The sequence below is a fragment of the Cavia porcellus genome, unplaced genomic scaffold (assembly GCF_034190915.1).
Source record: "Cavia porcellus strain 051 isolate PalLab524CR breed Dunkin Hartley unplaced genomic scaffold, mCavPor4.1 scaffold_6, whole genome shotgun sequence".
Taxonomy (NCBI): Eukaryota; Metazoa; Chordata; class Mammalia; order Rodentia; family Caviidae; genus Cavia; species Cavia porcellus.
Window position 1 is genome coordinate 100,725,490 of NW_026947489.1, and position 23,118 is coordinate 100,748,607.

At 48.5% G+C, this 23,118-nt stretch overlaps 1 protein-coding gene across 9 annotated transcripts in view; it reads right to left on the bottom strand.

Moving 5' to 3' along the window:
* Positions 1-23,118, bottom strand: part of Bmal1 (basic helix-loop-helix ARNT like 1) — a 93,703-nt gene that overhangs the window by 24,604 nt on the left and 45,981 nt on the right. For 4 of the 9 annotated variants that reach the window (XM_063251874.1, XM_063251873.1, XM_063251871.1 and 1 more), the window contains 7 exons: positions 9,580-9,707; positions 6,903-7,026; positions 6,334-6,481; positions 4,183-4,221; positions 3,840-3,881; positions 2,412-2,569; positions 591-670 (listed from right to left, as the gene is read on the bottom strand). In XM_063251874.1, coding sequence (XP_063107944.1) covers positions 591-670; positions 2,412-2,569; positions 3,840-3,881; positions 4,183-4,221; positions 6,334-6,473 — 459 coding nt within the window. In that variant the 5' untranslated portion in view covers positions 6,474-6,481; positions 6,903-7,026; positions 9,580-9,707. Of the gene's footprint in view, positions 1-590; positions 671-2,411; positions 2,570-3,839; positions 3,882-4,182; positions 4,222-5,616; positions 5,721-6,333; positions 6,482-6,902; positions 7,027-9,579; positions 9,708-23,118 lie in introns of those variants that run through there. The other 5 variants (XM_063251876.1, XM_063251875.1, XM_003465707.4 and 2 more) reach the window with 3 other exon arrangements.

Below are 23,118 nucleotides of genomic sequence, written 5' to 3' on the forward strand. Positions count from 1 at the left end.
CTAGTTTACAAATTAATCCCAACCTCTCCACCCTGAGCCTTGAGCACTTCTGACCCTGCACGGAAGCCAGAAAGCTCCACAGCCACTGTAACCCTCTTTCTGCAGAGGCTGAGGAGGACAAACAGGGTCCCAGAGGCATGCAGGCGAAAGCACGCACCTCTTCCATTTATTTCTCTCTGGCACCTTTATGTTTGGATGGATATTGGTGTGATTATTTAGGTAGATTTTTCTGTGCTGGTGGTTAAGTAAGGAGAACCAAGTTCTAAGTTCCAGCCTCTTTCTAGCATCTTCCTGCAGGAATGTGATTCTTAACTCTCTCCTATTTCTCACAAAATCCTGCCTCTTTGGACTTAAAATCATAGTAGCATAGACCTTCCGTGCTTGCCTGAGCAGGGTTAGGAGCAAGGTGTGGGTTCTGCAGAAGGAACGTGAAGCCTGGCAGAACAACGAGGTCAAGGTAGAGACGAGAAGGGACATGGGCCTAAGAGAGAGAGCAGTACTCCATCATCCAATTCCCACATGCTGGTACTTACTCTGAAATTTATTTAAAGACCAATGTTGTATAAAATAATCTCACAGTTGCAACGTACCCTGAGAATGAGGTGTTTCAGCTCATCATCTGACAGAAAAGTTGGCTTGTAGTTTGCTTCTGTATATGGGTTGGTGGCACCTTAGGAGGAAAGAGAAGGAGTTGGAGCTCTCGCCTGCAGACAGACTTGCGCCCCACTTCACGGCCTCACCCTGGAGGAGGCTCCGCCCTGCCTCCTGGGGTTCCCACTCCTCTTTCTTCCCTTCAGTGCGCCTGGAGGGGGCAGGTGTCCTTCCTTTGAGTTACATTTCCCTATTTTTCATTTCACAGTGTGCTAGATCTGACTTTTGGACAGAATCCTGTCAAGCCAAACAGAATCCATTGAAAAGGAAACATCGCTGCCCACAGGAGACTTAGCGAGCTTGCTTTTCTTATCATAGGGAAACTTTGAGATGACAGAATGGAATTAAAAATCTGCTTTTGAGACAGAAGGCAGCTCTAGAAGCAAACTGAAGTTGCTCCTGGGAGAGTTATTCCCTCTCGGGGTCAATATTAAATGTACTGTCTGGCAGTCTATCAAATTGCCTCTCTTGGGAAGTCATCCAATCTGCCAGACCCCAAGTAAATATATCACAAGAGGCATTCAGTGCACATTTTTCTGCATGAGGCTAAATGAGTGAGTTTGGCAACCCAAGAGGAATGCACGCTCAGGTCAGCGCGGCTCTAGCTCTCAGGCCTGGAAGGGGACAAGGGTTGTATTTAAAAGTCTGTCAATCTGGCATTTTTTAGGAGAACAATAACCTAACAGAAAAATGCCAGCAGCAGATGACGCTGGAGGCTGCAGAATAGTGAAGGAATAAACTGGATCTTTAATGGGGAAGGAGGGAAACAGGATGTATTTGTGACTTTCATATCAGAGCAAGGCATAGGATTATTATTCCACTCCCCTGCTTTTTATTATACCCTGAGATTTTCCACTTTTTCTTTCCAATTTAATTAACATTAGTTTATGATGATTTAACTCATATTATATTCACTAAGATGGAATTTTAAATGTTATTCTTTAAGTATAAGATATAAAATATTTTTGAATAATGATCAAAAGTCATAAAAAAAAAACAGCCAACAGCTGATTTCTGGTGGCATTGTGCAGATATAAAAATGGGACTCTTCTACCATGCAAGCCAGATCTGACTGAGCACCCACTTCTAATTGTATCCAGAAACATAGTCTGCGATGAGCTATGGAAAATTCCAGGAACAGAATTCACTAACACATCTGATACATTTCAGATTTCTCCTGTGATCTGGATAAGTCACTTCCACTTTTCTGCCTCTGTTTTCTCACCCTCCCCACACTCAGCAAAGAAGGAAAATACTGCCTCCCTCACAAAGAGTCAATCTAGTTCGGGAAAATTCCAGGAAGATGAAAATATCACCAGTGTTCGTTCCTGACAATATAATGCAGGAACTATCTATCAACCAGTGACTCATTCTTCAAAGGAACCATGGTAATTTTTTCCCCTTAATACTGAAACTGACTTTTCTGCCTCAGTCACTACAGGCACCTAATTTCTGATTTAATTGTACAGTTGGACTCCAGGTGACTGGGACACAGGCCAGGTCTTCTGTGATATGTAAGCAGCAGACGTGTGCATATAAAAGTATGTAAAACTCAGAGCTTTTATGCTCTGGGATGTTAGACTGCAAGACTGTACCTTAACACTCACAGAAGCTCAATGATCACTTCATTTGGCATCACAGCTGTTTTTGAAAAGCACAGTCATACAACTCAGGGCTACATACTTATAAGTAATCAGCATTGTCTTACAGACTCAAATATTGTAGGCAAGGACATAAAGGACACTAAACCCGGGTCTCACCTCTTAACGTTTTCATGTGCTGAACAGCCATTCTTAACACAGTAAGTTTATCTAATTTCCGGGACATCGCGTTGCATGTCGGTACCAAAGAAGCCAGTTCGTCAATGAAACTGTTCATCTTATCCCTGCGCCGCTTTTCAATCTGACTGTGAGCTTCTCTGAACAACAATATGAAAAACAATTTCTTTAAAAAGTGAGCAAACATTAAGGAGAGGCTGACAAAAATAAACACGCTATAGCTATCATCTGAAAAACCAAATTCAGAATTTGCAGAATGTTTCAAATTAGACTTTTCTAGTGGTCACACCAAAATGGTCTCACAATCAGGTAAGAGTCAGTTTTTTTTTTTTTTTTAATGTTTACCTCGTTTAGAAAAAAAATGACAAAAACTACCTTTTCACAGTAAACTGAATGATTAATTCATCATCACTTCTCCTCTCAGCTTCCATAAAACTGGATTTGAGATAGGGGAGGAAGGAGAGAGAGGAGGTGGATGTTTCACAGGGCAGCATCCTGGGTCCCCACAGTAGGCACTTGTGAGGTCTGTGGGAGCCCGCTGCGTGGCTGCGGAGGGCACCATGCTTTCCAGTCAGATTGACTGCCTGAGTTGCCTGGTACTCACGGCCCCATCCTTGAATCAACACGGACCCACTTACATGCAGCACATGCACCTCTGTCCCCAAGTTTCCTGAGGGCTGCAACACTCCTCTCTCCTAGGAGAGGCTGCCTGCAGATGCAGGATGACACACCCATGCATGCCCTCTCCCTGGCTGATGTGTGCCAGCCGCAGATGGGTGGCGCAGTCGGCCAAGGTCCAGAGCCACGGACCCTCCTGCACAGGCCGATCTGCAGGGGAAGCACTGGGTGTCTTTGGTCCTCTGGTTTCTGCAGCCCCCTGGTTCTGTGCATCATGACGCAGCTCAGACAGACCTACTAATCAGGAAAGCCTGAGGACCCAGCAGGAACAGGTCAGCATGTGTGGCTGCAAGAGGAAGGCCCAATTTCAAGGACCACAAGGCAGAAGGGGGCACCCCAGGCCTGGCCTTCACATGCAATCTGCAGTACACTGAGAGGCCCTCTCAGAGGTGAGTGGCTGAGTCCCAAGCCAGGTCTCTCTGAGGGCTTTCGAGTCTGGAAGGAGGAATCAGCTGAATACCTGGTAAACATGACTTTGACTGACTTTCTGCTGCCTCCAAAGTCCCCTCCAGGTTAAATATATTTAGGCGGCAATGAGTGAAGCCCAGCTTAGCCCAGAAGGAGCCAGGGTGAGGGGGGCAAAGGCTTTATCAAGCCAAGGCCCAGCACCTCTTTCGCTGTTCCTTAAGGATGTGACAGCACCTCAAAGGCCTCAACAGCCAGGGACCAACACACAGCGCCTCCCCAGCTAGCATTTATCCACCTATAGACAAAACAAAGGCCCAAGTTTACCTTGCATTTTTGATCCTTCCTTGGTGTTCTGTGTATTCCAACCTGGGGGGGAAAAAAGCAAAAGATAAAGATGCAATTCTCTGGACACGAATGGCAAAAACATACATTTCTGTTTGCTTCCTGCCGGATCCCTGTCATCTCTCCACAGACACACGAATGCTCTTGATTGTTAGCCACACTGGGACTGGGGTGGGGGTAAGAGAATTTTGAGCCCAAGGTTCACAGCCTCCTTGCTTATCTCCAAGGAGACACAGGTGGAACATGCCCCAAGTAACAGAATGTGTATCGTGCAAAGAAAATAGCTCTAAAGGTGCTGAAGTTCAAATGACTAGGGTCATGGTACCTTCCATGAGGGTCATCTTTGTCTGTGTCCATGCTTTCTCTGCAAAAACAAGAGAATGTGGCTGCATGTTAGTAAAGACGCACAGAGTGGCTTCTTGTCACAATACAGAGGGCTCGCATTTATCCAGAAACTCAGCAATCAGAGAGCTCAAGTAGCCGTGGTGCAGATGAATACTAACACCAAGGAAAACAAGCTGAGTCTACTACAGAGCGTGGATTGGTTCCACATTATCATGCAAAAGTTGCATACAATTTCAACAGAGTTTGTGTGTTCAATACTTTTCCCTTGTTGATTATTTGAAAACTGGTATACATAAATAGTATTTATGGGAACTCTTAGTTAACCAAAGTATCCAAATGTCCAAACACTGCATTCCCTAGTCATTCTGGATAAACGGAGCTTATTCCATTTGCAAACTGGATCAAGCATCAAAGATACAAGTGCACATCTATCGGTTTGGAGATGAGTGGGCGAAGGATGGAGGGGCCAATTATCCACCACCAAAGCAGCACCGAGCGGAGCCCAGGCAGCATCTCAAAGGCAGTGCCACCAAAGGTGCTACTGCTCGGCCAGGTGGGCTTCCCTGGGCTTACAGACCTCAGATGGTGCGGAGTGTGAGGTTGAGGCCTGCAGAGGGTGCTGGGGTCACTGCAGGTGTCTACCTCCCTGTCACAAATTCCAAGTTTCATGGCATCTTGTGACTCAATAAAAACAGACTGCACACCCCTGAGGAAGGATTCCAGACTCCTGAGGAATCTGTTCATCTCTTCTCCAACCCACGGTTTCTCAGGAGAGCGCTGACGGCCACCTGGGCTTTGCTCCTTTCTTTTTCTTTCCCCTATGACAAAGGAGGGTGGTGACTCTTCGTACACTACAGCTGTCCTAAGAGTGCTGCATACAGCAAGGGTGTATCTTAGAACAGTGGTTCCCAGCTAGGTGCCCTGGATCCCCCAGGAGGTGGTTTCTCCATAAGAGCCCAGAGAAAATCCTCCAGGCTGCAGGGCCAACATGCCCCACGCCCCTCCCTCTGGAACTGTGTCTGCTGCTGAGGCCAGGCTGGTCCTCACAGGTGAGAAATTGTGGCCTCAGCCCAGGAGAGTTACAGCGGAAGGACTGTGGTCACTTAAATAATCCATGTACTATGGCAGGTTGGCAAATTGGGGTCCACCAGGGAAACCTGAAGGTGTGAGGTGGTGACAGGCCTCCTCAGGAAACCACCTAGGAAACCTCAGGGTCTACCTTGGAAACCACAGGCCTAGGTGACACAGTCTTAGAACACGTCAATGGCTCTGTCACTACTGCCTGAGACAAAGGGTTCCCAGGAAACGTCGTGGACCCTGCTGGGGAGTTAGTGCTAAGGAAGAAACCCCTCGGTGCTCACACCCACTCTCCGTCCCCTGGGCGTGGCTCTCTCAGCGATCTGGGATAACTTACATATTAATCATAGCATCTCCTAGTGGGCATCTGACCTCCAGCCAGTGTGCTCCCCAAATTCGACCTGTGAACTTCAGCAGAAAGGACATCTGCTGTAGGGGGGATACCTCCTTGGAGATTTTCCCTCATTAAACAACAGAAAGCCTCACAAATGGACACTTGGGTACTATCCCATACAGATGCCTCGGCAAAATGAAATGTGCCTTTGAACGTGCTATACTGCCTGCCTGCCTCCCTAGATGCTGCACAGAGGCAGAGGGTAGACAGCAAGTGGGGAAATTTACTTACTCAAACGAAAAGCCATCAAGTTTAAAAAGAAACAAAAGCACTATTTAACATAACAGGTACGCACTACTTTAAATAATGTCTAGGGACAAGCTCGCTATCCCTGTGCGCCTGCTCGTCCATGTCACACACATGAAGTGTGCACCTGTCCTTGCTGTCACATTTGCAGACTCAGTCCTCCTGCTCAAAGGAGTGCAGGGGAAAGGAGAAGGGCAAAGGCAGGACTTGGCCTCAAGGCTGCAGATGAATGTGGGGACTGGAGGGGACATACGGCCTGGAGGCTCCCTCCTCACTTGCAAGCCAGGGAGAGACGAAGCCCAAGCTAGCTGTGCAGTACCGAGAGCTGGACCCTTCCTTCCCATCCCCTCTTCCGGGAAAAGCGGTGGCCGTCCTGCGAGTTCTCTGCCCATGTGTGAGCCGCAAGGACCTTACTGGTAGTCGGTGGAGCTGCCCTTCCGCTTGCGGTTGCAGTCCACGCTGCCGGTGCCCAGGGAGCTGGACAGCAGGTCAGTAGGGCCAGGGGACATGAAGTCGCTGATTGTTGAGGATATGTCCATTCTCTGGTCTGCCATTGGAAGCTCTGGAATGGTAGACAGGAGCATTTATTTTACTGTGCTGATCTAAGAACCAATATCTCTTACCCAGTCAGCCTAGAACAAGCTCACAAAAGCCCAGAGAAGCTGAGAGGCTTCTCCTGTGTCCCAGGCCGGACCAGATGCCAAGCCAGTAGGAGTCAACCCAATGTCCCCTAGGCTCTCCGACAATGCTAACTTTATCTCCTCCTAGCCAACAGATATATGTGATCAATGAAATAAACAAGCATGATCTGCTTTTTTATATCATTCAAAATATTATTTTGGACAGGGTGTTGCTCAGTTGAACTGGCCGGCTGCTTCTTTTGCTTAATGTAATGAAGACATCGCGAACAAACTGGCAAAATATGGAGGATTCCTGTTTATGAGTGAGGAGTAAAGTGGTCCAAAAAAGAAGTTGGTAAGTACCTTGCAAGGGGCTCCAACTCTAAACCCAGCTGAAGAGGCCGTGCCCCTCAGTAGTCAGGGCTCTGAGCTCTGCGGGATAGGACTAGAGCTGTCTCTCCCTCCCTCTCGGCCTGAGTTTCCTCATCTGCAAAGCAAGAAGGTGAGCATGAGTGTGAGCTCTTTCCCCACTGCCACTGTCATGCCCATGGGTGCTAGCCATACCCCCTGGTTAGCTGTGTGCCAGCTTTCCCTGTACACGCACTGCCGGGGTAGACAGCTCCACGCACATATCTCCACGCATTCCAGCTACTAACTCTTAGAATAAAATTCCCTGTGTTCTACAGCACACTGAAATCTGGTGCTCCTGGAAAGCTCCAGCAATTTCTATCACCAAAGAGCTCTTGCCGATCTCCAAGTAGGTGAGGAGAACCTTGCTGTGATTGTTTGCACTTTTAAATTATTACTGGCGGTGCTCCTATGATTCCTGGCCTTTCTCTGGCTGGCCTTGTGTCTACTCGTGTTCTGTTTCTCCAGCACCCCAGGTTCACCACGGGTCTGGACAGGAGAGCTGTAGGAAACCCTCCCCCCAGCCACTGATTCTCCAGTTCTGCTGTCAAGGACTTCACTTTCTCCCGTCTCCAGAGCCAGCATTTTCCCGGTTGCCATTCACAGCTGCTAATTTTGCATCCTACTCTTCCTTACCGTGCTGGGGTTGAAACCTAGGGCCTCACTCACCCTGGGCAAGAGCTCACTCTAAGCTACAAGCTGGCCTCTGTAATTCTGCTTCTTCATCTGAAGAAAAGAGGTCAGCAAGGACATCTCCCAGCCCACTGGGAGGCACCTGTTGAGGCTTCCAAACCCCAATTTCTCTGGGTCTCCACTCTTCTCACCTACCCAAGGCCATCATTCCAGAACCCCCAGCCAGCCCCTCCTGCACCACCCACATGCCACAGATGAACAGTGGCTCATATTCCAGCTTGAGTAAAAGATAAATGTTCTTGAACACTGTCTTCCTCAGGTGTCCCATTTTCTACGTCTCTGGCATTTTCTCTTATTTTTTTCCAACCTTTTTTCTCTTCCACTTCAAATCTGGTTTTGTCCCATGATTACAATAAAACCCTGTGGGGCTCACCAGTGACCTCCCCCGGCTAAATCCCTCCCTCTTGACACCTCCCAGGTCACTGTCTCTTGCCTGGGAGATGCCTCCTCCTCATGGCTCTCCTTCTACTTCAGTGGTCACTCCTGGCTCCTCTTAGCTCGGTCCTCTTCCTCTCCCTCAGCTCTAAACGAGAGTCCCATGGGTGTGCCACGACCTCTCTTCTGTCCAAACTCACTGCCTAGGCCCTTGTCCTACTTTGGTTGTTTCGAATATTATCCACAGTATGAAAATGCCCAAGTTCAAATCTCCAGCCTGGATGTTCTCTCCCCAAACTCCAGATTTAAAGCCAACCACCTGCCTCTCGTCTCAGGTGAGCAACACAGATCTCAAGTGGAATCATCCAAAACCCAAACTCAGTTCTCAAGGTTAGCTTGTTAGTCATGCCTAGTTCGGCAAGTGGTACTTCCATCCTTCTGGTCCCCCAAGCCTAGAGGCCAACTGACTCCTTTCACCACCTGGATCCAGTCCACTGGCAAATCCTACTGATGCAACATTAAAACAGCAGAACTCAGCCACTTCTTCCCTTCCCCCTCCACATTTCTGCTCAAATCTCACTTCCTTGGGGATGTGTTCTTGAACAGCCACGTAACACAAACTCAGCCAGCCCTCCCTAATTGAGGCCTGTTCAATGCCTTTTCCAAATCTCACCTGTAATAACTTCTGTCTTCTGTAAGCCTGAGGGAAGCAGGGATTGTGTTTCACTGCCTATATGTACTTTCAATGTCTAGAATACTTCACAGTATTCAATCAATAGATGCTAAATCGATGAATAAATGTGCACGTTAGGAATAGCCTCTGTCCATCATAGATGCTGCAAATACTTGTCTTTCTTTTTTTCACTTTAACTTTATGTTATTTGCATGTAGTACTGAAGGACACATGTTTTTAAAACCTTTTTCTCCAACGCAAATTTTCTCCTTTTCACTAATACTTTTATTTTTGACTTTAATTCATTTGAAAATTATTTTGGTATACAACCTAAGGTAAGGAATTCCTTATTTCCTTCCCTCGGATACACTATTTACCCAACACCATTTATTAGACCATGCATCTATTCATGCATCCAGTAATTTCAAATGCTGCCTCTGTTCATTCATTATCTATTTCCAGACTTCCCATTCTGTTCCTTTGATCTAATTCTTTCCATTACAGTATCATACTGTTTTTATGAATATAGCTCTAGAATGCATTTGCATATATAGTAAAACAAGTCCTCCCTCCTACTATCGTCTTCATTTTCAGCTACTTCCTGGCTACTCTCTGAGTTATCTTTCAGGAAACATCTTTTGATTCCATAACATCACTGACCTGCTGTGTGGCTGCCATTGTTAGCATTCCTGCTAACACAGAAGCAGGGCCAGTGAAGTGTGCAGAGCCCACCCTCTGGGTCTTGGTCATTTTCTGATCCCTGGACCCTGCGGGCCACATGCCAGATCCGGGGTGCCACTGGTTCCTCCATCTCCTATTTTTGAACAGCTAAACAAGTGCAAGCGACCAGTGAGCATCAGTCACAAGGGGCTGAAGGGGCTTATTTATTACCTGAAGTTACGGTTCTTAGGCCTTAGGTCAGCTTGGGAGGACCAATGGGCTGCTGGACTCGTTGGTCACCTCAGAGTGACTCTCATGTTTTGTAATTTCGTTTCAGGCAGTCAACTTCTTCCAAAAACCTACAGAAGGGACCATAGGAAAAGAAATTTCAGACAGATCACTTTTGGGGTGAAATGTGAAATTCACCCCAATGTGTGGGGAGAATGTGAAATTCTCTTACTCACTAAGGGAAATGGAGGAGCTGGCTCATGACTCCTAATTTTGGGGTGTAACATGGGAGGGGCTCACAGTCCCAGCCACAGTCCCACACCAGCTGTAGGCATAAAGGAATCTTGGCGGTATCTTCTATGGAAAACAACACCTTCTAAGTACTAAAAACTCATTCTGGGACATGTCCTTAGGAGACGAAAGGTAAGCATGCTTTTTTATTTCACCTACAAAAATAACAATAGTGATAGCGATAAATAACAATAGTGAACACGGGAGTGTTACTCGGCATAGGGCATGTCTTTATTATCTTCGGTGCATGAACTCATTAAAAACGGAAAAACAAATCACTCCAGGAGTTAGATGCTATTGTTTTCTCCACTTTATGAAGAGCCAAATGAGGCAGAGAGAGGTGGAAAAACTAGCTAAAGTCATGTAGCTGGAGAGCAGTAGCCGACCAGAAGCTGTATCAAAGCTTTTACTCAGATGCAGTGACCTGAACCTAGTGGATGGGAAACAGAAGAACATGACAGCAGTCACTAAGGCAAAACAGAATGCCAACAGAGTCAGCTCCTGAAACTGGGAGGCAGCTAAGACGTTCAAAGAAAAGGTTGTGAACCTCAAGTCTAATAGACGCGAAGCAAAGAGAAATTCACTCTGCAAAGGGGCGTGTATCAGTACCCTGCCTCCTTCCGCACTGGAAAGAACTGATCCCGAAGGAAGAAAAGCGTCTCCCAAATCCCCGTAACCTACCCCTGCTCCACTGGGGAGAGAAAGATTTAGATTTTAGATGGAGCTCTCATGACCTGCTAAAGCAAGAATTCAAACATTTCACGATCCACCGGCCGTCTTTGCAGTATCTCCGTCTAGATCATTACTAGGTCTTCAAGGGGATGTCTAGGAATAGAACCGCGTTCATCTTCCCAATTTACTCCTCCTTGCAGCCTGGTGCACAATCCTTCAGTGTCACTCTGGGAACTCCAGTCTGGGCGCATGTGAGCATCATGTCCTGGAATTGAAGGCTTCTAGTCTTTGCACCTCAGTTGGTACATGGTGGCCAAAGGGTACAAACCCCTAGGCTTAATATGTGTAATTCCTTCTAATCTGACTGCTGACCAGTTCATGTGCTACCCTCCAGGAGTCAGCAGCCAGACTCCGCCCTGGCTTCCTCCTCCTTCCCGCCTGGTGCCCCTGCAGTCCTCTGATGAAAGGGTCCAGGCTTCACCAGTCCCAACCTCTCCCACTGTGGTCAGACACAGGATGCTGCCATGGCCTCACCCATCCTCCCCAGACTCTCTCTCCCAGCAGGAGCCAATGGACCGTGTTTGGCTCCCAGCGTGACCCAAATTCCCCAGCCAGCCCGAAGGGCTGAGGTTCCCTGAGCCCCTGCCTCAGCTGGACCAACTCCTTTGTGTGTGTGTGTGGCTTCCTTTGCCACCCTGTTTTGGGTGACCTGCCTTCTCCTTTCGCCTGCTGCAGAAGCTTCCTAAGATGCAGCCTCCTTGCCCAGCCTGCCTCACACGCTGGGCCTCCCAGGGCCCAGGCCTGCAACTCAGGTGACAGACACACTCACGTCCGTTCTCCTGCCCACTTCCCTGAAACTCACAGGAAGGTTCTACTAAGCTTGGGCTACCCAACTTCCCATGTGTAGGGTCTTACTTTGGTAATTTTCTCCAATGCTCAAGTTTACAGATAAGTTAGAATAATAGTATTTATGGGCTGGGGATTTAGCTCAGCGGCATAAGCGCCTGTGTTGCAAGTGTGTGGTTGTGAGTTCGATCCTTGGTACCCATAGAAAAAGACAATAATAGTATTTATATAGATTTTGGCACTATCTGTACAAACAAACTCAGGCGGCCTTGCTGGGACAAGGTTAGGAAGCTGAACCAGCTGTGACCCTTGACATTATTTTTGGAAAGTTCCTTTCCAAGAAGATATTTTTAAATTTAAGAATAAAATAAACCTCCCTCAGCCCCAGCTCTTTCTGTGCTATTTCCAAAAAAAGATTTGCACCAAGGGGCTCCAAAAGGCCTTAGGTACCTTCAGGCGGCAGGGGCAGGGAGTGAGACCTTTGTTAGTGGGATGTCAGGATGCTTGGTACAGCAGGCAGATGGCACACAGTGTGACAGTCTTGGGAGAGCATGGATGATGACCCCAGAGGCAGGGCCACATGTGTGCCCACTGTTGAGCTGGAGATTCCCAAAGCGGGAGTGAGGAATTTATTGGATGCCAGAGGAAGCAGAGAACAAAGGGACTTGTCCATTGTGCCAGAATGAATGCCCACTATCCCACCCTAGCCGCTGTTCCTTGGGGCTCTACCCAAAGGAGCAGGAAAAGCCATAAGTCACAGCACCCAAGAGGACAAGGTAAGGGTCACCCACTAGTAGGCACCACCAGGAATCGTGGCTGCTTTTCTGAGCAGGGCAGCTGAGAATGTAAACACCCACCCACCATCTACAGGGAGAAAACTGTACCCAGGCCTCCTTCAGACCAGGCTTCTCTCTTGCCTCCTGATCCCTGCTGCAGCAGCCCGGAAGACTAGGAAAGCGAGGGAGCAGAGCAGAGTGTCTTCACGGTCAGATGATTAGTTGCCCCTCTGGGTGGGAAGACTCTGCACAGTACCCTGGTGTCAGACCTGCCCACAGGACCTGCCCTGACCAGTGTGAGCCAAAGGGGCTCCTCGGATTTTCACACAGAGCCTGTGTGAAATCCTTGGTGGTGGGTGGACTGCTGCCATCATCACAGGAGTGGTTAGTCACGGTGAGAGCGGGCTCGCTTTGAACGTGAGCTCTGCCTCTCTTCCTCTCCGGCCCTCCTGCTTCTGCCATGGGATTACACAGCACTCCCCTGGCCAGGTGCCAACACATTGATCTTGGACTTCCCAAGCCTCCCTAACAAGAAACAAATTTATTTTCCTTGTAAACTGCCCAGTCTGTGATATTCTGTCACAGCACTGCAAATGGACCAAGGTTAACCAACTGGTCCATTTGTGTCGGACTTTTTTCCATCCAGGCACTGAGAGGCTGCATCCCAAGAAGTCTTTCAGTCCCAGAAAAGCTGTGACAGTGGTCCCTAGGTTAGCATTGCTGTGTGACTTACAGGAGGAAGCTAGGAATAAGGGTTGGGGTCCAGGAGCGCCGCACCAAGCCCAGTGTGAGGAGGGAAGAAACCACAGCTTCGCACTGAGCGGGCTTCATCTTCACAGCCTGCCTGGTCGCGGTGAGCCTTACCTCAACTCTCCAGGGGAAGCGTAAGGACTGAGGAGGCCACGTCGCCTTCTTACATCCCCAGCAGCAAGTGAGGCTGAAAGCCAGTCATGTGTTGTTGGTGTTTCTAACCACCACATTACTGCCTATCCTGCCTCCAAAAACCATGCCAAAAGCCAAATACAACAACATAAAAACAAACAAACAAAAAAACCCACTGAATCAAGCATTCCTAGGGAAAAAACAAGAGGAAGTCATAAGAAGAAGTAATCTCAGCTCCAGAAAGCTGGAGGAACTAAGCAAGTAAGTTCTCTCTGAGCTTGCTGGCAGGCAAGGCAAAGAAGGAAACTCTCAGCCACGCTGTGCAAGCCCAGGAAGTCGACCTGTTCATTAGGACAGAGCTGTGCAAGGAAGGGGTCTGTCGAAAGCTTCTGGAGGAATTCTGCGCTGAATGGTCCTGGGGAAAAAGGCTTTGCCAAAAAACAGTGGGATACTTTCTTTTTAAAATGGGATCCTGACTCCCCTCTTGGCCAGGGTGGACTTTGCTGTGACAGTGTGTGTGAAGCCCCAGGATGTCTCCTCCAGTAAGTTGGCTTACTAATATGGGACACTCAGGGGAAAAGAGACATTATGAGTAAACAGCCCTGAATCCTGCCTCATAGCTATGCGCTTATAGCTCTAATTCTGCACAAGCCCCCCACCCCCAATGCCCCAGCAGGGGCCAGAGTCAGCGCTGCACGCCTACAGTCTACAAGGTGCTGGCCTGGACACAGCTCCGCCTCAGGAAGTGCCATTTGTCTTCGTCTGCCCGGAGGGCGGGCAGGTGGCCCCTGCCCATAGCACAGGATCTGCCACAGTGCTTTCCAAGGGACTCAGTGCTGAGCGCTTCCTATCTGTTCTGATGGTGGAGGCCTTCAAGCAGAGGCAGGAGGTTCCTGGGCCCTGTCCCCTCTGCTGCCCCTCTGGCTTTTCACGCTTACTCTGACACCTGTGGGGAATTTAGCTGCCGTGCTTTGCAGCACACGGATTCAGAGAACCTTCATGCCCAGAGAACCTTTATGTGTGACCAGATCCTCTGAGCCTGAAGGTGACAGGTGGGTTTGCAGTAGGATCCTTCAACAGGCTTTTCCGTGGCCTCCAGCAAAGCCTGGGTGAGTTCCCAGTGCTTCCATTTAATATGCTTTCAGTGTAGTTTGGGAGATGAATAGTTAAATAAACACAGGGCAGCACAGTCCACGCAGCAGGCAGAGCCAGATCTGTGACCCTGTGAGCTTTGACACTGCCCAGCTCCAGCAGGTCCCGCGCCTGTGACAGCAGAGATCTGTTGGCCATTACCACAAATTTCCAGCAGGTGGCAGTCAAGCGCCTTGAGAAAGGAATAACCCCCCCCCCCCATTGTGGGGTATGTATAATAAAACGCAGGAGCCTTGTATCATTATCACTATTGCTATTCTCTGATTAGGTATTTTGTTGTGAAATTTTGTTATTTTTTTCATATAATAAAGACACAAGGGCCAAACTGGAGAATATAATTAACTTACTGGCATGTGCGTACTGTGTTTGTGTGTGTGTGTGGGTGTACACGTGCGTGCCCAGGTCCCGTGAGGCATGGCATAGTGGGGGTAGAATGGGCCAGGAAGAGGGTGGCCTGGAATTAGTGCCGCAGGTATTTGCTGGCGGGCTGGATGGTGGTGATGTGTTCCAGGCGGAGGAGGCGTCTCTGCTGAGGAATTTCAGCCTGCAAAGCGTTGCTCTTTGGGGACCTGGTGAGCAGTCCCATCTATGGCACTTGCGCACTCAACTCTACTGGTACTCCACATGCTTAAACATAAGGATAGCATACAATGGGAGCTGTGGGGCTGGACAGACAGTGGAGATGTCTTGAGGGGCGGAGCTGTGAATCAGGGGCACTGTGTGAGCCGGAACAAGGCCAGGCTTTGCCCACTCTACAGCAGCCTGCAGGCCGACAGCAGGATGCAGAGGTCTAATGAAGTCATAAACTAGCCTGGCATGCGTTTGCCATGAGCAGGCCCCTATCCCAGCAAAGGCAGCCAGGAAAGGTCTGTTGTATGATAAACAGGATGTCTCCCAGAGGCCAGGGCTAAGGAGCCTTTCAGAACTTCCAGTGATGTAAACAGCCCACTGGTTCACCACCCATGGCCTTTGTCACCTTCTCACTGAGGTGTAGACGTGAAGAAGCTGCAGCCCCGCAGGCCTGCTGGGTGCATTCTCGGGCCTGGAGGCAGAAGTACAGATTGCTGATGGCATGGCAGGTGGGAGGTGGCCGAATGAAAACAGCGTACCAGATGGGTCATGATGGAAGCAACTGGGCTGACAAGCAGCTCAAGGAGACCGCTCTTCGCAGGTGTGATGGAAAGTACTGTAGAGTGCCTCAGAGGCTCAAGAATCCCAATCCACCGGTGCATGCTGACAAACTACCTACCGAGAGAACTGATACTGTACAGCGCTTTTGTCTTCTGGGGGCATTTTAAATTAGTTAAGAGCATGCCCTCTAATGAGAGATGAAGGCCAGGTTCCAAATCCTGCACCTCCAGTTGTCGAGTCTTAGATCCATCACACAGCAGCAGGGTGACACTGGGCACATGCCTCACCTGTGTGTCATGGTCTCCTGTGCTGGACAACCAGAATGACAACATCACTTGCCTCAGAGTGGAGGCAGAGATTTAAAAAGATACCAAAGTACTTAAAATAGAGCCTGACACATCACAGGCCTCTGTACATGTTTGAGGCAACTAATCAGAGAGGATACGTAACTCAACCAAGGCCAATGATTCTCTAGGAAGGTGAGTTAACCCATGTCAATCCTATCTAAAATACTCTTTCTACTGCATGGCATGGCCTCCATGCAAAATAGGAAATAGACAAATTACAGAATATGCAAGGATTTAAAAATTCTTCAAACCAGCATTCCCAAAGGTCTATTAACATTAACTTCATGAAAATTTAATGATGTCACATGGAGCCAAAGTACAGAGGCTAGATAAATATGGAGGATTCTGGGTTAAATAGATAGGTTTCTCTTCTTCAGGGCTTTGTGGACCTGCAGAGACACTCCCATAAATATGACATCTAAGTACAGTGGAGTCTAATTCTCCAAGTGTATGCATCCACACAGCATCTTAAAAATCTAACATGTTGTATGGTTTGCATCTGGATGTCCCCCCAAAGCCTCATGTGGTCATAGAGGGTGGGCCTTTCAAAGGCGACTGACTTAGCATTTGTGATTGGTCTGTTGTCTAGTGCTGGGATTGGTGGTGTGAGTACTGCACCTGCCCAGGGCTGGGGAGCTAGCATACAGTATACAGGAGGGGAGGGGGCCTGCTTTTCCTTTTTTGCCCTTTTCACTCTGGCTGCTGCCATGAACAGTTGCCCCTGTGCCACACCACTCTGCCTTGGAGCCAGCTGAGCATGGACTGAAAACTCCAAAAATTGTAAGCTAAATAAATCTTTTCTTCCCTCATTTTTGGTATCAAAGCATCAGGTATTTTGTCTCAGCAACAAGAGAAAAGCAACCAATACACATGTAAAGGCCAAGAATGATGGGGCACAACAAGGGGAATTTTGCTCATAAAACCATTCAGGACTAAGGATCCCTTGTCCTGGGATCCTGTCTACTGATTTCTTTACCAGCACCTGTTATTTAGCAGCCTCTTCGCTCCTCTGAAGCAGCCGAAGTCCTGAGGTGCCTGCCCCACTCTCCCAGTGAGACGCAGATCTCCAGCCAATGCTTGCTTTCTGGCCTAGCACTGCCCTTTGCTTCCTGGCACCCTGTGACTCAGGTCCACGTTCTGGCCATTTGGAACAGAACTCTTCTCCAACTTTTCTCTCAGCCTGGACCCTGGAGGACAGCACTGGGATCTGAAGCTATACAGAGCTCCCAGGGGCTGCCTCTCCCTGCAGAGGGCTCAGGCTGCTCTCTCCTACACCCTAGTGCCCAGCCCGAGCCTAGCACCAGCATCTGGGGCCTGGGAGAGGTCTAAACCTGCCATGTGCCTCTGCCTCACCCGAGCTCTGGGAAGCTGCCTCATCTGGGCACAGCTCTCTTGCTGACCCTCAGTGTCACCTAACTCTGTGCCTGGATGATACCTAGAAGGATCCACAAGTCATGCTCAAGGGCCGTTGAACAAAAGACACATTACTTGTGTCTCTACACATTACTTGTACCTCTTTTTGTTTTTAAAAGCAACAGAGCAAGAGAGGAGAGCTTGGATCTAAAGACTCCAGGAAGAACACTCTTTTCACTAAAAAAAACTTACTACCTGAAGTTGAAGAAAACTCTGGAAAGCATCTGCATCTTGTTCTAAAGGAAACAAAAGAATGCACGGCTGTTACTGGCGGCCAGGGAAGAGGCTGGTGTGAGGGAGAGCAGATATGGAAGGGGCTGAAGGGCTTCTCCTCTCCGGCTGGGGATCCCAGCCAGACAGGCTGGGACAGGCCATGGGCACTGGATCCCAGGAAGGGCTGCACTTGCCGGAGAAAAGCTATATACCCTCTTGGGCGACAACAGGAAAAATACTCAGCAGCGGTAAAAGGGACACTGAGAGCTCCTGTCTGGCATGGCCTTCACCTTTTCTCCACAGTAAAGAGCAAGGCTGCCTCCAAGGGGGGCAGTCCTGAGGACAGGCCCAGAGGGGAGCTGGGGCGGGGTGGGGCTACAGGGAGGAGAGCGCCCTGGGCAAGGAGGCACCGTGAGGCATGGGCTGGCCCCCCGGGTTGGGGCCTTCCTAGACCCTGAGCAAGTACCCTCCCCGCCAGGATCTCCAGCCCTGAGCGGGTGGACAAAAGGGCAAGGACTGTGGGCACCTGAGGAGGCGGTAGGCAGTGTGGTGTTCAAATTTTGCATCCCAGACAAGTCAGGTGTATCCCTTCCTCGGTAAGGGGGCAGGATCCCCTCCCTGGGTCCCTGGAAGACAGAATGAGCTGAATATAAGAAAGGTATTTGGCAGATTTACTCAGCCACATCCCAGAAATGGGTGGTGGGTGTCACCTGGGTCTCGGTAGAAAGGAGGAGAGAAGGCTGTGGGCAAGCTGGAAAGAGCAAACCCAGATCTGAAACCTCAGAGAGGAAGAAGCTCACAGATGGGGAGAAGGGACGTGCAGGGACACCTGAGGAGCTGAAAGTCGGGCAGATTCAAGACAGTGCCCTCTGGGAGCCAGCAGGGTGGGTTGAGGAATGGGAGGAGCCTGGAGTGGCACTAGAAGGCTTCCAAGGTCAGCATTGGGAGCAGGAAGGACCCACCGTGCTGAAGGAAGGAGAGAGGAGGGAGAGAAGCAGGAGGAGAGGGAAGGCGAGGGAGAGAGGGACAGAGGAAGCAAGGGAGAGGGGGAGCGGGAGGGGGAGACAAGAGAGTGAGCCCTGTTCTCCGTGAACAACGCTGGGCCTGGGACAATGAGGACGTTAAGTCACTGGGTGATGGATGAGTGACACACTTTTGGCCCTGCTTAAGATGAAACTGAGAAAGCAAAGGACAATGACTTCCCAGCATGGACAGCACCCACAGGAGCAGAAGGCTAACCCAGGGGTGAACGCCGCTGGTGGGGAGGGGCTGCTTCACCAAGTTGCGGGGGGAGCACCAGGTGACACAGCCACACACAGCCCTGCGGCACTGGGGGCACCTCGTGTGTCTGCTGCCAGCACTGCAGTCTTACTGCACTGTGCGGAGCATCCAGCAGTGCCAGGTAACATCTCCGGGGCAAGAATTGGTAATGTGAGGAAATTTCTACCACAAACTGCATGTAGCGGCCCAATTTCAATCCAGGATGATTTTGTAATAATGAAGCGCACTCCACTCATTAATCTCTCCATTTGCTGAGGGCATCCAAGTGCCAGGCACCATTCTCCACGGCCGTGCCGGGCATGGGGTGGACAGACAGAAATCCTTGTCCTCATTTGGTCTGCAGAGGGAGTAAGTAGACTTGGGATGCTGACCACGGTGGGAGGAGCGTGGGGCTGAGGGCAGCCAGCAAGGCCCTGGAGAGGTGACCTGTGGCACTGTAGGAAGAGGACGAAGGGCAGTGGGCACCAGCTGAGTGTAGGACAGCAGGGTGAGAGGAGACAGCTAGAGGAGAGAGGGCTGGTGGAGCTGGTGAGGACCTGACTTTGTCTCTGAAGGGAGAGCGTCCCAAGGGGCATTAATGCCACCGTGAGAAGAGACTCTGCATCCTGGGCAGGGGCTCCGCCCCCAGCACTGGGACAAGAAGAGGGTGAATTCTGGCTGAGAGAACAAGCAGTGGACTTCCTGACTGTCTAGACATGGAGGTGACAAGGAGCCTGGCAACTGCGCGAGGCCCCAGCCGAGGGGACCCTGAGTGAAAATCCATCCAGTACTCACTTGCCAGGCCCATGTCTGTTTGACAGCTGGTGGAAGAGGTGCTTTTTGCCCTCCTCCATCCAAGTGAGACTGAGTTACTTCACAAATGACCCTGCCACTGGGCGGGGTGAGGGTGTGTGTGACAGATGACACCTGCCTCCCTGCCCTCCTGGAGCAGCGGCCATCTCCCATTTACCAAGCACCGGACAGGTGCCTAGGATAGTGCCACCCCTCGCTCTGTCCTTAAGTGGCCTTCTGGGAAAGACACTGTTATCACCATCACACCCTGAGTGGGAGAAGTGAAGCAACTTGCCCAAGATCACATGCGGGAAAAGGGGACAACAAGGACTAGAGTCCAGATACGCCCGGCTCCAGAGCCAGGACTCTGCACACGCCTTGTTGCTTCAGTGACTCAGCAAATAAAAGCAAAAGCTCTGTCCCAAGTGGGAGAAAGAGGGCAGGGCAGGCTCACACCCATCGCTCCTGCCCACAGTGCCAGGCTGCCAAAACCAGTAACAAGCAGGCGAACTAGGCAGAGCCTGGGGAGGCAGATGTGTCTAAGGGTTGGCTCAAGCTCAACCAGACCACGCTTTCTACGTTGACTTGGAAGGACAGATTCCCTTTCTAAGCTACGCCTATCCTCTTTTCTGCCCTGACAGGTCTGCAGCCCAGGTCTGAGGTGTTCATCTCAGTGTATCCTGACCCGAGGAACAGCCCTACAAATTCCTCCTGACTAAATCAGAATCAGCCCTTTCTCTTTCACTTGTCTCCTTGCTGCATTAAAAATTAAAAATAAAACAAAAACTTCCGGGATTTCAGTTTCATTTCTCTGAGCTTTAGTTACTGGAGGACAGTGTTAGGAGTCCAAGGGTATGAACAAGCCTGTGCTATGCAGCTCCAGATACACCTTCAGAGGAAATGTTTCATGTCAGATCACAACACAACATCCCCAAAGAAGCCACACTCTGGATTTTGATTCTGTGCGAGTCAGGGATGTTTAATGGAGTTCTCAAAGAACTAATTCCTGGAGAGAGCAGGTAATTGCCTTGGTCTAACAGACTCCAGAGCTCTGACATAGGTATAGGATTACCATTCTCTCTGGATGGAAACGAACCCACATAAAAACGTCCTAGAAAATGATAAAAAAGCAAGTTCCTCAGGGGAAAAACAAGCAGAAAAAAATAGGAAACCACAAAAAGGTAAAACACACAGACCAATAAACACACCAAAACCCACTCAACATCATCATGACCTAAATATAGTAAGCAAAAAGATGCTGCTTTCATTGCTTAGATTAGTAAAGATTATACTTTAAGGATAAAATCCGTATTAATGGGTGAGTCCTATGTGAACTAGAATACCAATGGCACAAACCTTTTTTGAAGAAAATTGGTATTAAGTATTAAAAGCTTTAAAAAATGTTTACCCCTTTTGACAAAGTAATTTTATGTGTAATTATGATAAATGTTATGGCTAAGCACGTCATCTAGTACACAGAGTTCATTTAATAGATATATATCTATATGTAGAGACATGTATATTAACTAGTTTACAGAGGTTTTCTTAGAGCATCATAATAAGGGCTAGTAAAATATCTAAATGTTCCAGCAGGGGTGGAGCCAGCACACAGTGTGAGGGCAGGGAAGAAGGCGTGTCTCTCTCTGTCTCTCTTGCCCTGTTCACAGCTGCTGTTGATGGTGGCTCCACTGTGCCACTCTGCCACTTGGCACCACCTGAGTATGAACTGAAACCTCCAAAATTTTAAGAAATAAACCTTCCCTTCCCAGATTTTGGGCATCAGGTATTTTGTCTCAACAACGAGAGAAAAATACCTAAGGCAGAAATGTTCCTGCAAAAAATGTTAGGTGAAAAGGGATACATTTAAATATAAATATATTTTATCCTAATGTCTAAATCATCCATCTTTTTCTAAATTAAATATGAATTATTTATACCATAAAAATTTAACAAAAACAACAGAAAGATTGAAAGAAAATAAGACAAAATGTTAACAGCAGTTTTCACTCAGGCCAAGATAATCAACACTCAGATTTTTATTTTGCAGTTTTCCACTCATTTCCAACTTTTTCTTAAGAGTATGTGTCATTTTTAGACTAAGTAGAACCATAAACTTTATCATTAAGTATTGAAATTCATTGTCACCATATCAACATCCTATAAAAAGACAACTACTTTTAAAATACAAACAGTAAAGGACAGGGACATCTTGAAACACTGTGATGCCAGACCGTGGCTTTATGAAACATGCAGCAGAGAAAGCATTTGCAGGCTCCACACCGGCCAACGGCACCCGCATTACTGGCCATACTCCACTTAGCAGCTGGCACTCTGAGCTGCGTGTGTGCTCCTATGTGTGGTCTTCAGGGCCGTGACGGGTTCTGTATTAGACTCCCTCCCCACGGCACGGGACTCTGCCAGGAGCCCTCTCACGCGGATCCTCCTGGGTGCTGCTAGGCCCCTGCAGCGCTCCTGTAGAGCCCCTGGGTTTCAGACAGGTGAACACCCAGGACTGGAACAGAGAACCCATAGGAGTCGGACAGCACCCTCAACTCCGGTCTTCGAACCCACAGAGATAGCAAACGTGAAAAGATATGAGAGCAAAAGATCACATGTTTGGTAAAAGGGCCGGGGGAAGAGTGGAACACCTTCTTTCTCAACAAACAACAGACACGGTTAAAACTGAGGTCTATAGATCCTTCCATTAAAGGACATTTCTAACAGAAATGAAACCATTTCTTTTTTTACTTCAAGTCTGACCTCTGGTTTCTCCACTTAATTTAAAGTGAACACACATGCACATATGTACACTCATTTTCTCCTACCTTCAAAGATAAAATACGAATATTTCAACACGCTTTTCACTCTCTTGAAATGAAATCTTTCAATAGCATCACCTGCCAACACTTGACTTGATATTACAAAAACAACCAGTATAATTCTCTAGCAGTCACACAAAATAAAAATGAAGTTGATGAAGATAAGATGTAAATTAATATGCAAATGTTGGAGCACAAGTACACCAGAAGACATTGTGAATAACATCATAAGATGCTGTAACTTTTCAAAATAAACAATACACTTCATAGTTGCATTCCTGGAAAATTCAGCATAAGGTAAAAACGTGCAAAAATTATTTATGTGCAAAAGGAAGTCAGATTTTAGGCTAAGATAATTATAAGCAGACTTCTGCCTGCATGAATGCCTACTGAACATGAGGCAGTTGTGTGGATGGACAATCCTTTGTTCCCCAAACACTTACTGGCATCCTTCCCTTAGAGCCCTAGCCAGTCCACTGAGACAACGGAGACTTCCTCACGTATTTCCAATATGTCCTACAGGGGGCGCTCCGTACCCACACCGAACCAAGAAACATGATTCATCCTTGCATACCGCGGAAGAGGCAGAGATTAGTATATTTACTCAAATCCACTTAGAAAATCAATGGCAAGCAGAGCTAGAAAAGGAGAAAGAACAGTGGAGGAAGAAGGAAATTATGATGCTAGTATTTATATTTACCACCACTAAACACTGCCAGGTGCTTTTTGTGATGAAAACGCAGAGTCTCATCAAATCCCCCCAACCTTGCTGGGTATGCTATTATCACCCCATTTTTTCAGCAAATACCCAACACTTCAGGGAGGATATGTCTCCAGTCAGGACCCCATTTTCGGTCATGGTACAGGAAGCTTTTACCCAGTGCTTTTTCTATGGCTTCAAGCTGCTCACCCTGCAGTTCTTTAGGCCCACGTCAGGGACCAGATGCT